The 16744-nt window shown below is 39.2% G+C and overlaps 1 protein-coding gene across 7 annotated transcripts in view; it reads left to right on the top strand.

The window, feature by feature from the left end:
- Positions 1–7550, top strand: part of LOC101473428 (sodium/potassium/calcium exchanger 2) — a 50946-nt gene extending 43396 nt beyond the window's left edge. For all 7 annotated transcript variants that reach the window (XM_004554397.5, XM_076881876.1, XM_004554398.5 and 4 more), the window contains 4 exons: positions 2062–2196; positions 2287–2376; positions 2689–2855; positions 3343–7550. In XM_004554397.5, coding sequence (XP_004554454.1) covers positions 2062–2196; positions 2287–2376; positions 2689–2855; positions 3343–3592 — 642 coding nt within the window. In that variant the 3' untranslated portion in view covers positions 3593–7550. The remainder of the gene's footprint in view (positions 1–2061; positions 2197–2286; positions 2377–2688; positions 2856–3342) is intronic.
- Positions 7551–16744: the final 9194 nt, after the last annotated feature.

Raw genomic sequence — 16744 nt, 5'->3', positions numbered from 1 at the left:
TCAGATCAGCAGTGTTTTCCTTCTTCTGGTTAAACTAATGCAAACGCACCATTTGCATTTCCAGCCTTGCTGCAGCTGTTCTGCACTTTTTTGACCATTTCAACTATTGTAGCTTTGTTGCCTCACACCGGGTACCAGAGCAAATGCTTCCCTCCAGGAAGAAAGGAAAAAAAAAAAAGCAAATGTCACGCCTCCCCTCGCAGCTCTGTGGTGTCTGATAAAAGTCAGTGCCTTTAAGCACAGAGTTGGCAGTGTTACCAACTGAGCCACCACAGGGCAGGAAAGGCCCCCAAGGGGCTGGCATTTAGGAACCAAGTTAGACCAGGGAGCACCAGCTCAATGGGGTACTTTAGCATAGAAAGTAACTAAAGCAAATCATAAATAGTCAAATGCTGGATTCATGGTGAGCAGTGTCATCCAGAAACAGTAGTCTGCATGCAGTCAACATGCCCATGAAAGAGCTGCAGAGCAAAACCGTGTGGAGTGGACTGTCAATATTGTGATTGAACATAAGAAGAAGCTTTTGCTGCGTTTTTGGATTCTGCAGTGAGCCAAAATAACAATCTTTGCATCTTTTAAAAGCAGTGGATTTGGTCCAGAATTGATCTTTGCAAAGCTTCGGGTGTTTTTGTTTTGCTTTTTAGAGCTTTTAAAAGACAACAATGCAGCCATCTGGATATGGAGAGGAGGAGAAATCAGAATGCTGAACATAAGTGATGCAAGCCCTTTTGTTTGGCAGCTCTGATTACCAAGGTTACCAGGCAATACTCAACAGCAGTCGCTGTCACAGCAGGATAAGCGCCATATGATTCATGATTCGTGCAGCAACCATCTTTAAAGATTTCTGCTTCACTGTGGCCTTGTTTAGCTGATCTGATTAAATTTGTTAAGGCCTGAAATGATTTCCTTGAGAAAATTACTACCCAGCGTATCACATCTGTTATCAGCATCTGTTTTACTTTGTTTTTCTGCCCAGTGTATCTTCTGCACCCCTTCACTTCATGTTTTTATACCTATTTATTCTCAAAAGGGCAGGGGATGAATTTTAGATCACTCACATGTTCTAGTCTGGCCTGCGTGCATGGACTTGTTCTCTGCAAGTCCCCTTGGCTCCTTATCATCTTCTATAATTAGTTGCTAAGGGACCTCGGGATCTTTCTGAATAGAAAAAGCTTAGTTGTTGTACTATTTAACTATTACCTGGATGTTTAAGTGACAGCCTGTAAGAAGGTAGATAAAATGATGATTTAGTCATCTTTCCTGGAATCTGATTTCATGCGAATCGCAGGGTGCCATCAACTTTTGTCTCACTTGGCATTCCAGCAGCACGTCCAGTCACACCCTAAGGATCTGCTGATGCAGCCAACATCACCAGTCAGCAGTGATGAGCCCCCGATGACTGCTGACACTCAGCCCTTCAGGTTCAGTGGAGTCTCAGAAATCACAGCCACCTCTCTCTTAAAGTAGACCTGTTATGTGTTTGTTTTTTTAAATTTATGTCATACTCTTGCAATGGCCAAAGTTTCAAATAATGAGGCCAAGTGCCCACTCTTCAGACTGTTTTCTACTTTATATTTTGAATCAAATCTCTGAGTGTTGCTCTGTATCAAACGAAGCCGGTTTATGAGGGGCAGCCAATCAGAAGAAAAAGAAAGTGGGCTTTCCGGGAGATCACACTGCTCGTTTCAGACAGAGGATGATCCGATGTGGTTGCAACATGGTCCAGTATAAGACATATTATTTTCAGCTACGAGTCATGCAAAACTACCCTGGTAAATTCCCAAAATGAAAAGAGAGACATGGAAATGAGCAGAATGGCTCCCCTTTAAAGTCATGGTAGCACACATCCAGTTCCTGCGATTAATCTCTGCTGACTTCTGAATTCCTTCATAACAGCGGTGTTGTCAAACTGATCCCTGCCTCTGTGGGTAGTGAGTATATGAAGCTAAAAGGGACACTTCCAATGTTTTTATTTTTCAGTTATTCCCTCTTGTTCACCTGATATTGTTTTCAAAATGATACATTTTGACCAGTATCTCCTTCCCTTTTTTCTGCTCTCAGGCTGAGGATGAAGAAGAAGAGGACCAGCCTCTGAGCCTGTCCTGGCCTGAATCTTGCCGCAAGCGCTTCACCTACCTCCTGATCATGCCTATTGTCCTTCCCCTGTGGCTAACGCTGCCTGACGTCAGGAAAACGGTATGCGACTAAATTCTCCTGAACAAGAATGCCGTGTGCGTGTGTCTGTGTGTACGTGTGCTGCTCAATCCTTCTTTTTTTATTTTCCAGTCATCAAAGAAGTTCTTCCCCATTACATTCCTGGGTGCCATCTGCTGGATTGCAGGATTCTCCTACCTAATGGTGTGGTGGGCTCATCAGGTACACAAGACTCTGTAAAAAGAACTGATGTTATGTGATCATAACAGCAGCCCAAAAGCCTAATGATATAAGAATAATCCTTACAAAATATATTTTCCTTCATTTCTCGTTCTTGACATTTATAATAACCCTCCATTCCCATCCACTCACGCATAATTACAGCTGTCTTGTTTAAAACAAAGATTGTCAGAGATACTTTTATCACCTCCTTCAGCTTCTAAGCACAAGGAAATTAAAAATAGCCAGAACAAAGATTAGTTTTTATTTACCCTAAAGCTTAGCTTTCTTTTTTTTTTTTTTTCTTTTTTGCAGGTTGGAGAGACCATTGGGATTACAGAGGAGATTATGGGACTGACTATATTAGCAGCTGGAACCTCTATCCCTGACCTCATCACCAGTGTTATTGTGGCACGCAAGGGGCTGGGTGATATGGCTGTATCCAGCTCTGTAGGCTCCAACATCTTTGACATTACTGTTGGGTATGTTATCCAAGCATGATCTGGGTAAGGATCCGTATGTGATGTTTAGGAGAAGCACAGAGAAAGCAGTACTTTTTGCTCTGACGATGACTCCTCTCAAAGCCTTGAATTACTGTAGCATCATAAGTAAACTATTACTGGCTCTATGGGCCGGAGTAAGATGGCTTTCAGGCTGTAATGACATTTTTGCAGCGCAATTTTGATTTCCAAAGTCTTTACACAAGATTAGGTTCGGTTTCGTGGCTAAACCTGTATCATTTCTTCTAATAGCAACAAGATAGTAAAGCAAATGTACCGCGTTAGATGTGGCGACCACGTGCATATTTGTTAAGCAGCTTTGACGGAAAAAAGACTAAATTATAAACAGGCATATATCATTTAAAGGGTCAGTTTATCCAGGACATAGACGCGCATCTTCATGCTGTTATCGGCTCTCAGCAGCTCACGTGGTCAGCCTGTAACATATCGTGTGCTTGTGTACTTGCAGACTGCCGCTCCCCTGGCTCCTCTGGTCCCTATTCAAAGGCTTGAGACCGGTGCAAGTCAGCTCCAACGGCCTCTTCTGTGCAATCGTGCTCCTCTTCCTCATGCTCCTCTTCGTCATCATCTCCATCGCCGCCTGCAAGTGGCGCATGAGCAAGCTGCTCGGCTTCATCATGTTCATGTTGTACTTCGTCTTCCTGGTGGTCAGTGTCATGCTAGAGAACAAGGTCATTAGCTGCCCGGTGACTATTTAAGGACCTTTCAGGGACCTACATCCCTCCGTCACCCTCACCACCATAACCATCCTATTTGTCTGCTGTCCGTCTCACCCGACCCTTTGCGATCCTTTACACCGAGAACAAAAGACAAATAAGAAGAACTGTACAAGAGATGAATGAAAACTGTGGGATCTCCCTTTATTTTCAGTGAGCAGGTGGTGGTGGGGAGCGCTTAAACCATTAAGGGACAAGACTACGGCTTGGCTGGTTTAACATAGGCTTAACAAGAGTGGATTTTAAATATGTTGTTATTTTCACTGGCAGGTGAGTAGGGTAGAGGGTTTGGGTGGGTGGGTTATGGGTTTATGCCAAATATAGAAGTATTATGCATGCCATTAGTTTAACTAGACGAGAAATGAAGGTAGGTTGAGAAGAATGACCTCCTGTGAAGTTCGGGGGGAGAAACAAACAAACGTGAGATGCACTGTTTAAAACTCTTAACAACAAATACGGCTGAGCTCAAATTTGTGATCACATTTGAAAGCACATACTGGTTGAACTGACTGAGACGTCGTGAGTGAATCGTGATGTGGACGAACTAATGAATGAGAGAAACAGCGCAGCGTGCGGATGAATGTGTTCTTCGAAACATGTTGTTTAATGGTCGATGGGGACGACTCTCTTTTGAGCTTCGCGCCTGAGCAGCAAGGAGCGCAGCGAAGGACAGATGAACTTCTATTTTCTTATTTCTTTCTTGCAAACTTGTCTGTGCTCAGAGTTGAAGCTTCTCCTCGCCCCCTGTCAGGGTATCATTTTTCACCACTGAATGAGTCCTTTTTTCTTTTAAATTATTATTTTTTAATTCATTAGTAGCATTAGATAAACTGTAGCATGACAATCTGCTCCTTTTTTTCTTCACCCATTGAGCAAACATTAGGATTGTAAAGAGATTTCCATTTCACGTGCACCGATGGACAAAGGCAAGAACAAACAAAAGAAAAGCCTAAATGAAAGTTAGCTACATATGCTAGCCTTCAATATCTTGTACTGGTTAAGGGGGCAAAAACAAAAGCATGAATACTTAGGCTCATTAAAGATCCATAAACAAAGTCAATGTCAAGATAATACATTTGAAAATAACTTTACTGTGTTAAAGCGTCATGATTGATTTAGATTAGTCAGTGTGTAGTGCTTTGTTCACAGTAGAACTGGGCTCAAATCACCGGCTAGTTAAGCTCCTGGGGTAGAAGTTTCAAGGAGTCAACTGCATGTAGGGAAAAAAAGGAAACAAAAAAAAAAAGCCACCTGGAGGTGAATTATACCAATCAACATTTAAGAAGTTGTATACCGAAATGTATACTTTCCAGACATGCTTCATAACTTCTTAATGCAAACGAGTGCTCAGTCTCTATGTAGAAAATGTCAACATTGTACGGTCGACGATATCTATCAAACTTGTGCAATTTCTTTTCTAATCAAAGGTGCTTTTGTGTGCATGTGTGCAATCTGCATTTAAAGTCACGACACGATGACGATTCATAGAGGTCATACTACCCGTGTTTTGCAACTAACTGCAAAAAAATATATATATAAATATATACCCCAATCTGTGTTTTATACTGGGAAAATAAATCATAATCACGAACTCTCTTTAAGCATAGAATGTGGAAATCATCGACTCAACAGCAATATAGTGTGTGTCGTGTTGAAAGACACCCCTCCATCATGCGTCAGTGCCCTGCCCTCCCTCGCTGTCCTGTCCAGACATAAAAAACATACAAAAAAAGAAAAAAAAGAAAAAGCCCCACTTCATAAAGTGGGCGACCATTTCTCCTAAAACGAACCCCTTCCTGTTAGAGCTGGCCAGGAACACCTGCTTTACCTCAACACAGCCTCTGTACAGCAGCTTAGTAGGAGTTAACTGTAAAATAGTAGTAAATAGATTCTCTGAATGTGTGCGGGGAAATGCATGCGAGGCGTTCGGGCTGGTTACCCACTGACTGTACAGCGGAGCTTAGAATAGACGTTCACTTTTATGCACCCATTCAGAGACAAACACTAGGAACTCATTGGTTTTACTTTGTAAATAACAAACGTGTTTGATTTTTTTAATAGGTATTTATTTCTTTGCAATAGTGGATGGAAAAAGCTGGCGGCCCTTTATTATCATAATATTACAGAAACAACATAAGAATTCATTTTAAGGCTAAACATCAGATTAAAAATGTGTCTCTTCAGTTCAGAAAACGAGGGCTTTAAATACCACATTGCCTCCTCTGATTAAACAAATGTAGACGTGAGCGATGTTGCCATTTAAAGTTACAGATGCACAGGGCAAACAAAACTCTAGTGCCTGTCCAGACCGTGCTCACGATAAACCGCTGTGCTTGGCGCGTTCTCACATGTTATATTTCTTTGAGCATTTCTAGCAGCCGCATTCAAACAGTCGGTTTATGGCCTCTGCGATGACTCATGTACTTTCTGAAATTATCCTGCGCACACTCACCATTAAAACCCATTCCTCAGAGCTCCCACGCACTCGGGTTAATGTGATCACACCTCAAGTTTCTTCAACCACCTTTTCTTTAAAAGAATAGTTTGACATTGTGGGAGATTTAGCTTCTTGCGGAGAGTTAGATGAGAAGACGGCCGGAGCAGGTAAAAAAAATTTAAAAATCCAACACTTTGCTAATAAGTGTGATTGCTGAAAGATTTATCTATAGGCCTCACCCATTTGTGTTATTGAAATGTGACTCTATTCTACAAATTCCACTGCGTATTTGAGTGTTTGGACAACCTTGGATAGAGATATCATGTCATCATATCATTTTTTTCTGCTAATTAGGTATCAAAGGTTTGTGGGTGTGAGCAAGTTATCTCAAACTGCTACAACTTTTTGTCTAGCTTGACCTAATTCAGCTCAGGCCGAATAAGAAAAACAGAAGGCAAGACAAGAAAATTACTTCATCCTAATTACTTTTATTGCTTAAGAATAGAAACAGAGTTTAGACTTTTTAAAAAGGTCAAACTAGCCTGAACCATTAAATAAATTCCAGAAAATTCTGTCTTTTTGAAGCTGGAGTGCTTATTGAACCTTCTGAAAATGAAGAAAAATAATAAATTAAAATATCAGTTTGCATATATGAGTTTTAATTTGCATGTTTGTTTTGCTACATCTGGCATAGTTGTGCAATTTGTAAGTTTTTCAGAGGAATAAAATTCACACTGATGATGTAGAGGTCTCAAAAACTCATAAAAACTCACGTATCAAATATTATACACCTGGCATTACAGGGCTGGTTTATAAGCAATTAGCTTCTGCGTTTCAAGAGCTGCAGCAGCTTTCAGCGAATCACGCTGCAGTTTCTCCAAGTGTTTCGTAACATGTTTTCTCATCTGTTTAATCTCAACAAAAATATGTAAAAAAAAGCCTAAAATTAAGGAAACTTAGTTACATGTGGCTGTTTCTTCTTGTCTAACTATAAGCAACAAAGCAAACAAGCAAATTTCCTAAAATGTCTCAACTACCCTCAACGTGTTTACAGGTAATCTGAGTTTGGTCGGTCATGTGGTACATGTGCATACTCTGGTCATTTCATTTGTTCCATTCCTCCAAAGCCCCTCCCATCAAGTCAGCAAATTTCCAAATTTTATGTCTTTTTCTTTTTTGACTGAGAGCATGAATGGGGAGAAGAACAAGAAAAAATAAACCAAAAAAGAAAGAAGAGAAAAAAAACATAGAAGCGACTTAGCACATGAGCTTGGAAGTGATTGTGGTTTACCAGGGTAAGCGACCATGAAAGTTGACCACTAATGAACATTCTTGCACTGTAAATGTTTTATTTTCTTGGTGTTAATGTAAGATTTATTTAAGGTGTACATATATACAGATACAAATTAACCATATAAACTATATGTGTAAAAGAAATATGTCTCTTTATGTAAAAACACAAAGTATATAATAAAAACGAATAAAGATGCTTCAAATATGCAATAGTGTGTTTGATGTCTTTTGTTGTTGTTGTAAAAATAATACTCTATTTCTCGCCATTACATCAACTTATCTGATGAAGTAAACTATATGGAGTCATGGCAACTTTAAGTTCCACATTAGAGAATTAAAGTCATGTAATGTTTCAAACTCTGGACTTCTACGGTGCTAATTTTAAAATTGTGAAACACTTTCTTGATAACCAGTTCTGCTGCCTCTGGAAAAGCAGTCCTGGCATGCATGACTTTCTTGGCAGTGATGCCAGACTGTCTCTATCCATATTTTAAAGACGTAATAGGACTGCTATTAAGCACTAAGACAATGACACTGTAATGTAAGTACATTGGCATGCAGTCTGAGCTGATTAAAGATGATTAAAGTTTCTAAATTTTTCCATTGCTACCCATGCCTGGTAATTTGTGGAGTTACAATGTTGTGTTGATTAAAGCACCATATACTTAACCCTCCTCTCGTGTTAGGGTCGGCACCGACCCATTTTAAATTTCAAATGCATAAAAAAATCACATACATTTGTTTATTGTATCAAGGCTTTTTGACTTTGTCAGGAACCTCTATTTCTACAAAATAAAATAAAAAAAATTATTTTCACTAAATTATAAAATGCCCTAGTTGAAATTATGACCTTTGTGTTGTTAGGGTCGGTTTCGACCCAGGTATAATATTATGAGTATAAAGCAATAATTAAAGCCAAAACTGAAATCATAAGTGCACTGTCAGCTAAAACACTTACAGCAAGCGCCTCTCCTAATCATATGAGCTTTAGGGGATTCTTATTTTGCATGTTTTTTGCAGTATACCTGCACAAAAACAAAACAAAATAAACACGGGCATGTGAGGTGAATTCACTATTTGAGTGGCCATTTGACTTCCAGAGTGCACATTTACAATTTGCAGCATACAAAAAATGAGAAGAAGATTCACAGTGAGCTAAGTTCTGGATCATATTTTTGGTGAAAATGAAGGAGAGTACACAGAGCAGCATAGCGATTCAGATGGGCAGGTTTCTAAGGAGGAAGACAATGTGGACTATCATCCAGAAGACACAGACACATCTGATCAGAGGTGGAGGTCGCTGGTGCTGAAGCTACTCCTGCTGAAAGATTCAAGTCCAAAAATGGTAAGATCTTTTGGAGCTCAGTACCTCATGATGTACATGGCAGGGCAGCTGCTGCAAATGTCATCAAAATGACCCCTGGAATCACAAGGTTTGCTCTGACCAAAGTCAGTGACATCAAGAGATGTTTTGAGATATTTATGCCATTGTCACTAGAAAGAATCATCATTACTATGATAAACCTTGAAGGAAAAAAAGTCAATGGCGACATGATGAGGAATACCTGGATGCTTTCATTGTTCTTGCTGGAGTGTACAGATGCTGCAATGAGGCCACTGATCGTCTATGGGATGCATCGACAGGCAGAAACATTTTCTGGGCAACGATGTCACTTCACACATTTGATATCATTTTGATTCAAGAGTCCTCAGATTTGACAACAGAGAGACCAGACCGAGGTCTGGCAAACTTGCTCCCATCAGGGATGTCTGGGAGAGATGGGTGCAGCTTCTTCCACTGATGTTCATCCCAGGGCCAGTGACAGTGGATGAATGTCTTGTCCACTTTTTGAGGAAAATGCCCCTTCCGGCAATATATACCCAGTAAGCCAGGGAAAAACGGCAGAAAAATCTGGGAAGCCTGTGATGCAAAAACCAACTATGCCTGGAATGTACAGATTTTCACAGTCAAAGCTGCGAGTGGCACCCCTGAGAAGAAACAATGAAAATGTGTGGTCCTCCATATGACCACTGGACTGCAGGATCACAATATCAGCTGTGATATTTTATTTTATTTTATTTTTTACCAGATATGACCTTGGACAAGAACTTCACAAAGGAAACTGAGGTGAAGCTGTATCATTGGGAAGTGATAAAAAGCCCACAATTACCCACGGCTATAACCAAAACAAAGGAGGAGAGGACTTTTTCTTTTTTTCAGTTTATATTAAAGGTCTACTGCTGAAAAAAAACAAACTTTTTTTGTCTTTTCTTGATGTAAATGTCTATGGGTCGAAATTGACCCGTAACACCATCGATGTCATTTTAGTTATTAATCTTAAAATAAAAAAAATCAATAAAACAGATTTATTTAAGAGATGTGTCCTATACCCCTCAGTAATACTCAGGTAACACAGAAACCTTTTATTTATTAATATGATTCTCTTGAGGTTAATTTTACAATTTTTTTTTAATTGAAATCGAGGGGTATAGTGACAAAAAAAGACCCAGAGGCCCACACCAAAAGTATTAAAACCAACATTTTCATGGATAAGGAAGCCTAACAAGGTAACCAAGAGATGAGAAACAAATTGGATGATAACTTATTGTTTTTAGTATATTTTATAGCTGATTTAATTCACGGGTCAAAACCGACCCGCTAACATAAGAGATGATAACAGAAAGCTAACACGAGAGGAAGGTTAAATAGCAAAGATAGTGGCAGACCCAAGATGTCGGATGATAAATGATAAATGGACAGGGCCTTATATAGCGCTTTTTTTTTTAAATTCTACTCAAGCACTCAAAGCACTTTATACAACGTGCCTCGCTGACTCATTGACACACATTCAGAAAAGTACTTTTTTCTGGGCTTTTCTGCTTTTCTATCTGACAATCATACACACTGACACTCCAGTGAACGCTTTAGAGAGCGTCTCGGGGTTTAATATCTTCCCCAAAGATACTTTGGCAGGTGGAGCGGGTAACCTCAGGGACATTTAAATAAAAGAGGTTCTCTCTTATCTGAAACACTGATTCTGCTTTTACGGATTTGAGAGTGTGATAAAGAGGTGTAGCCTACTTTTCAAGCATTTTTAAGCAGAAATGTATTGTTCGGTACATTCGCGTACCAGCATAAAAAAGTGTCATTAAGTCACGTATAACTGTGCGTCAGAGTGCACTCCAGGTCTTTAACAAAGTGTTCTGATCCCAGAGACAGACAAGGTGGGAAAAAACTCAACCAGAAGTCCTCTTTGGGAGTTTTGTGATTTCATCTCCTGATTTCACTTTTATCTATCTCTATTTACAACTGTGCATGTAGAAAAATCATAATGCTACCCTGTGGCTAGGTTGCCAAGCTCCCTGAACAACAGGGATGTGTCTATTTATTATTTTTTTAAATGGTGCACTTCAGCAGAGATGTGCAAAATCAAGATTTGCATTTGATCATGAAAAAATATTGGCATTTTTAAACGTTTTACCTGTGTAAAAGTCATAACCCTACTTTATTAATAGCATTGTGCTCAGCTACACTTACAATTCACATATATATGTATATATATAAAATGTTAGTGTAGCTGGAGATTATTTTAATTAGGTACATGCTGATGGTTAGCGTTATCTGAAATAATACAACAAAATATATTGTCAATAAACTAACACATAACTAACTTTGACCTCAGTAAAGACAATGAGTGCATGATGCTATCCGTGCTCTCATGCAGTGGTGCTAACAGCAGTCTACTCTGGGGGCCGCCCCACCCCACAACCCTTTCTTTGGACACAACCCTGCAGAAGGAGTATGCTACAAACTGGGAGTGACATCCTCTCACTTTTGCTACAAAGACTGAGTCACATCACCTACGTCAAAGTGCACCCGTCTTTAATGCCCTGGGAGTGGCAATGGCCTGTCTATGCAGTTTTCTGTACTGCCTTAATGCTTTTTGATGTTCTACTGAACACTTTCTCTAGCTGGTAAAAGGATACACCCCACTGTCTGTCATCCTCCAGATTTATTTGATTTCTCCATTGCATGCTGCAACTTCCACTTCCTCGGGAGGAGCTGAGTAATTAGTTTTAATTTGGAATTAATTTGGCTCTGTATGAATACAATAGACTCTATACTGCTATTATGCTTAGATAAGCTGCCCCCCTTTCATCCTCAATGAAACGTTTTATATTGTTGTTTGAGATCATCAATGATGATAGAAGTTTTTATTAGTGGCCTTAAGCATAGTCTAATATAAGTAAGGGCACTGATTCTCTTTGCTTCACATTGTGCCTTCTGTGTTTGTCTGGGTAAACTGTGGATACAGGGCGCCCTCTTCTGTTCAAACACTGACACGTCACTGTGACTAAGAGCGAAAGTTACGCAATCATCACTTCGACGTGTTCCACCCACTTAAAATTGTCCTCCAGCTATTAAGATTTCTACCGAATTGCAAAGTGCTTGGCTTTCTATAGAAACCTGCCTCACAGTTTTCCACGAACTTCTATATTTACTTGGTGTGATTTTCCCCAGTTCATTATAACTGGAGAGAGATACAATAAAACTCAAACCTTTTTTACCCCCCATTCTCTCTGGTGGATTAAACGAGTGTTGTTGTTATTACAATCCGTCTTGTAGGAAACATAAAGAATTTCTCTGGTAAAACGGACACAAACGCCCCCTGCACGAAATCTACAAATTTCCCCTTTTAAACATACGCTCAAGTAGTTATTGTGAAAAAAATATGTTACTCCTAACATCCATCCATTTATGAACGTGAACATGAAGGCTGGTCTATGTAACTGATTACTTCTGCTACTGAAAAAGAAAAGAAATAAATAAGTTTATTCATAAAGAAATCGACTTTAATGTCAATGTTTCATTGTTATTTTTAAGGGCAGTTTGGTCCTGAATTACAGTGTGAACCCAAATTGAAAAGGAAGCACAAACCCTGCATAGCCTGGAGACTCACCTGGTTGCATGTTGTAAGGCATAAAATCTAGTTCAAGGCACACACACTGGCGAGACACTGGTTGTGGGGGGGGTGAGGGGAGAAGGGTAAGAATGTGGGTGAGATGACAGATAGTAAGAGATTTGGATTACTGAACTTGATAGGACATGCATTGGATTCTATAAGGTGAAGCCAAACTTTGATGGGGGCAAGGCACGATGAACTGGCTATTGTCTGATGTGCTTCCAGGGAGGCAAAGAATTTCCCGGGTGTTTCCTGCTAAATCCACTGGGATAGTCAAACACAGCCCGATTCTCGATAACTTTTCCTGCACTTGCACATCAAAGAGTTTTCATCAGAAATCAATTAGATGTGCAGATAAAAGGTCGCTGCTAGTCTACAACACCAAAAACAACCACAGTCTGTGTGAACTTTTTAAACCTACACCTAACAACATCTCTTATCTTTCCTCAGAAGCATGTTTCACTCCCCCAAGTGTTCCCAGTTTTTTCATGTTTATAACTTTGAGTGGTGTCACCAGCACGTTTCACTGGAAACCGTGAGTAAGGCCGAATCATCGCTGAAGTAATTTACTCAGAAAATTTGGGATTTTTGAACATGTTAAAAAATGAACCTCCTGGTATTCCCCTGGATAAGAGTCGTTTGACTTTTTGTAGTGCTAGCTCTCTTTATCTCCTGTCATGACCATGTTAGTAGTGCTAAGTTTCAAAGCTCTCCAGGTATTCTCCTCTACTTTTTCTGGACATACCCAAAACTCTAGCTTGAAATACACGATGTCACGGTAAGGCTGATGGAATTCATTTTTAAGTGTTGCTTATTCAGGGGTTGCTGTTTGATACGTGTGTTGAGTGAACAGTGCTGTTCATGGAAACACTGAGTGGGAAAGCAGATCATCTGGTAGTCGTCACAGTTAAGGCAGCAGAGTTGTGAAACACTAAATTAACGCTGAAGTGGTTTACTACATGGTCAAATATCAAGTTTGACAGATCTAACAAAAACTAAGCACTGAGATTTAATGCCTTGTTGAGTGTATTTTATATGAAATTTCTAAGGAATTTGAAGAGGGTAGGGAAACCAAGTAAGCGCAAAAACTATATTAAAAAAGGGAGCCAAAGTTTCTTAACTTAAGAGTAAAATTTAAGCACCCAAACCTGTCTTTTGGCAGGCATTAATAATTCAGTTCACAGCTTACTGTAAACTGAGATAAGATTTACTAAATGTCAAAAATGCTTTTTTTTGTGACGCTGTAATCTCAATTTCACTACCATAAATCACCTCCACTTCAAATGTCATCACTTTCTTAAAAATCACCTGCGGCTTAAAGAGAAAAACCCCACAGGTTTTTGTCACTGGAGCCATGATAAATTATAGAGGAACACATCCTTCACCTAAGCTAGAGGGATATTTAGTTCATGTTGTCCATAAATCACAACGGAGTACTGTGAGCCTCATACGTCACAAGCTGTAAAGATCTCCTACAGTCTCTTTTACACTTGCATTTTTGCTTTTTTTTAACAAAAAAGATCCACTTTTGTAAATTAAAATTTTTTCTCTTAATTCTTCATGGGAATTAATGATTATTTTTTCAGTTGGACTTACTGTAAATAAGCAGTTAGTTGTATTTACTTAGTACAACCGTGTCTGGATTACTGTTTTATATGTTATGAAGTTAATACAGCACGTAAGGCAAACATTAGCAGCACCCCAAACACTTTAATGTGAAACCATTGGTAACAATAAAGTCATAATACCATTAATATAACACAAAGCTCTGCTCCCTCTCTCTTTATATACGGATATGTATAATATGAAAATAGACAAAACAATATAAAAACCAGTGCAGAAGAATCAAATCTAGTTTCCTCTTAAAAGTGTTAGTCAGTGACAGTGTTGTAGTCAGTGGGGAGTTCCCATCTTACCCTTCACATTTTTGTGAAGCTAATGTAGCTAATTTGTCAGCTTTTAATGAACTCCTCGTGGAGTACAGAGGGTGGCTGGTTCAGCAAGACAACTTTTTATCGATCAGACTTTTGCCCAGTGACTTCATCTGCTCACTGCTACAGGGCGTGCTTACGATTGACTCAGCAAAATACACCTAAGCCAAATCCTCTACACTCATTTGATCCTGTTACAAGTGTGGCAGCAGACTCTTGTCTGAGGCAGACAGAGTGAGAGCATAATTTTACAAATATGTCACACTCATGCGTGTCACCGCTTAAAGATGCCCCATTTAGCTGTTTTTGGGAACTTGTGTGGGGAGTCGAGATCACCAATTTCAAAAGGGGGTCTCGGTGGACCTGAGATCATATGATGACTCACAGCAGGGCCTCTGTTGATCTGATTTGTAACTGCTGCACATGTGGCCGTGTGATTCAGCATGAGCCGGGTTTGAAAGAGGGTTTTGGTTAGCTGCACAGAGAAAATGATGTATAATAATAACCATGCAAGCTGACATGCACTGATATGTCAGCATGAGATTTCAAACTGACTCAGAAAGAGCGGAAAAACAGCAAATATAGACAAAACACAGCAGCTGGTTTAAACTAAACTGATTTTAAGGGTTACAACTTCAACATGTTGCGGCTATAGGAGCAGGAAAAAAAATGTCATGTGACAAAATCTAATGAGCTTGGAAAGAAAAGCGTCTGGACTTCTTTAGGTTTCCTTGGAGATGTTTTTTTTTAAGTCTGGCTTATAATTTGGGACTCCACCAATTGTTCTTAGAACTGAAGAAGCTTCTCGGATGAGGTGAAACATCTTCAAGGAAACGTAAAGAAATCCAGATGCTTCTCTTTCCAAGCTCCTTAGACTATGATGACCTGGATGACTGAGAACATTCACAGACATGTGACAAAATCATTTTGTTGTCCTTGAGGAACTTTATGTTTCAGAAATGAGCAGAATAGTCATTACAGTAATTCTTTTTATATTGACAGGAGCTGGAGCATAATTATGAAAGTTTAACAAACGGTGGGAAATAAAACCCTCTTACTACAAATTTACTTATAGCTGCTAATGGCTGGTTTGCATGCTACTATCAGAATACGTTTTAGTATATGTCATTAGTGTGTAACTGTTGCAGCACATCACATATTTGATGCATTTCATGCAACAGACCAGTTACATGAAGCGTCTAGAAAGAAAAAAAAGTGATTGCAGTTATTATTTTTAAAATCAAAAACCTATAATTAAAAAAATAAGTAAATTCTTCTTGGGACAGATTGTTTTTAAAGCATTAGTAATTTAGTAATTTCATCATATCATTCTGAACAGTGCTTGTTATATTCCATACTTCATATTGTTTCCTTTTGTTGACGTCCACTCAGCAAAACCATGCAAACTAGTTTATAAGCTCTCTGTAAATGAGGCTGTTGCTTGTCCTTGTCCCCGCTGCAATCAACAGTTAGAATATCCATAGAGGCAAATTCTTCCATTCACTAAAAGTTCCTACGTACTGATTCATGTATAACCACAATCAAGCACACCTTACATTTTCCCTGGGAAAAAATGTGAAGCACTATTCCTCACAACTGTGTGTTTACACCTCGTTTCCCAGGTGTTATAACAGTGACTTGTATCTTGATCCTCACACCGGTGATTTCCATTTGATTCCCATGTTTTCTCTTCAGATTCAGATGTGATTCTATGTTTTTATGACAGGAATGAGCCCCTTTGTGTTGCTGTTATTTTGAACTTGATTAGAGCTTCGCTCCTGGAGTATTCCTGACAAGTTTCAGATGTATATCTAGTATATTGGATGTGTGGTGACATGCTTTCTGTGCTGTTTAATGTTCACTTGCGATATTACAAGTTTCTGTTGTGTCACTCCTGTAGTTCTTGCTCTCTCAGAATGGATTTACTGCTTCAGTGTGATTTAAACACTGGAAAATATGCAACCTTCCCCTTAACGGACCTACCTTTTAAAATAAATTTACATTCCCTGCAGCACACATTTGTACTGCTAAGTATTGTTTACAGTGTGGTTGCCATGGTAAACAACTGCTTACTGTACGAAATGGAAACACTGAGCCTGACAGATCGTTTTTGTCTTTTTATCCTTTGAAGTATTTGTTCTCTGGGAGTTGACAGGTGTGTCCAGAGTTGACACCTACCTTGGGAAGTGAATCATCAGCCCCGACCAAACTGAAATGAACTGAAAGATTGTCGTTTTTCTTTTAAAAAGACAGAATCTTGACCTTCTCACTAGCTTAGGCTTGATCACGGGTCAGCTAAATATGTTGTTTTAACTTCATTTAAAAAAATTAAGCTAAATGCTGGGAGGATGGTCTATTTAGCACCTGTGAGGGGCAGCGGCAAAATAGGTTTAGAGTAAATACAGCAAAGGAATTTAAAAACCCTGTGCTGTTAAATTATTACATACTGACTGTAAATAACACTTTAATGTTTTTTGTGCTGCCCTAAAAAATCTAAATGGAAAATGTA

This window comes from Maylandia zebra, linkage group LG3 (assembly GCF_041146795.1).
Source record: "Maylandia zebra isolate NMK-2024a linkage group LG3, Mzebra_GT3a, whole genome shotgun sequence".
In the NCBI taxonomy this organism is placed as follows: Eukaryota; Metazoa; Chordata; class Actinopteri; order Cichliformes; family Cichlidae; genus Maylandia; species Maylandia zebra.
This window is presented reverse-complemented; position numbering and strand designations above follow the sequence as displayed.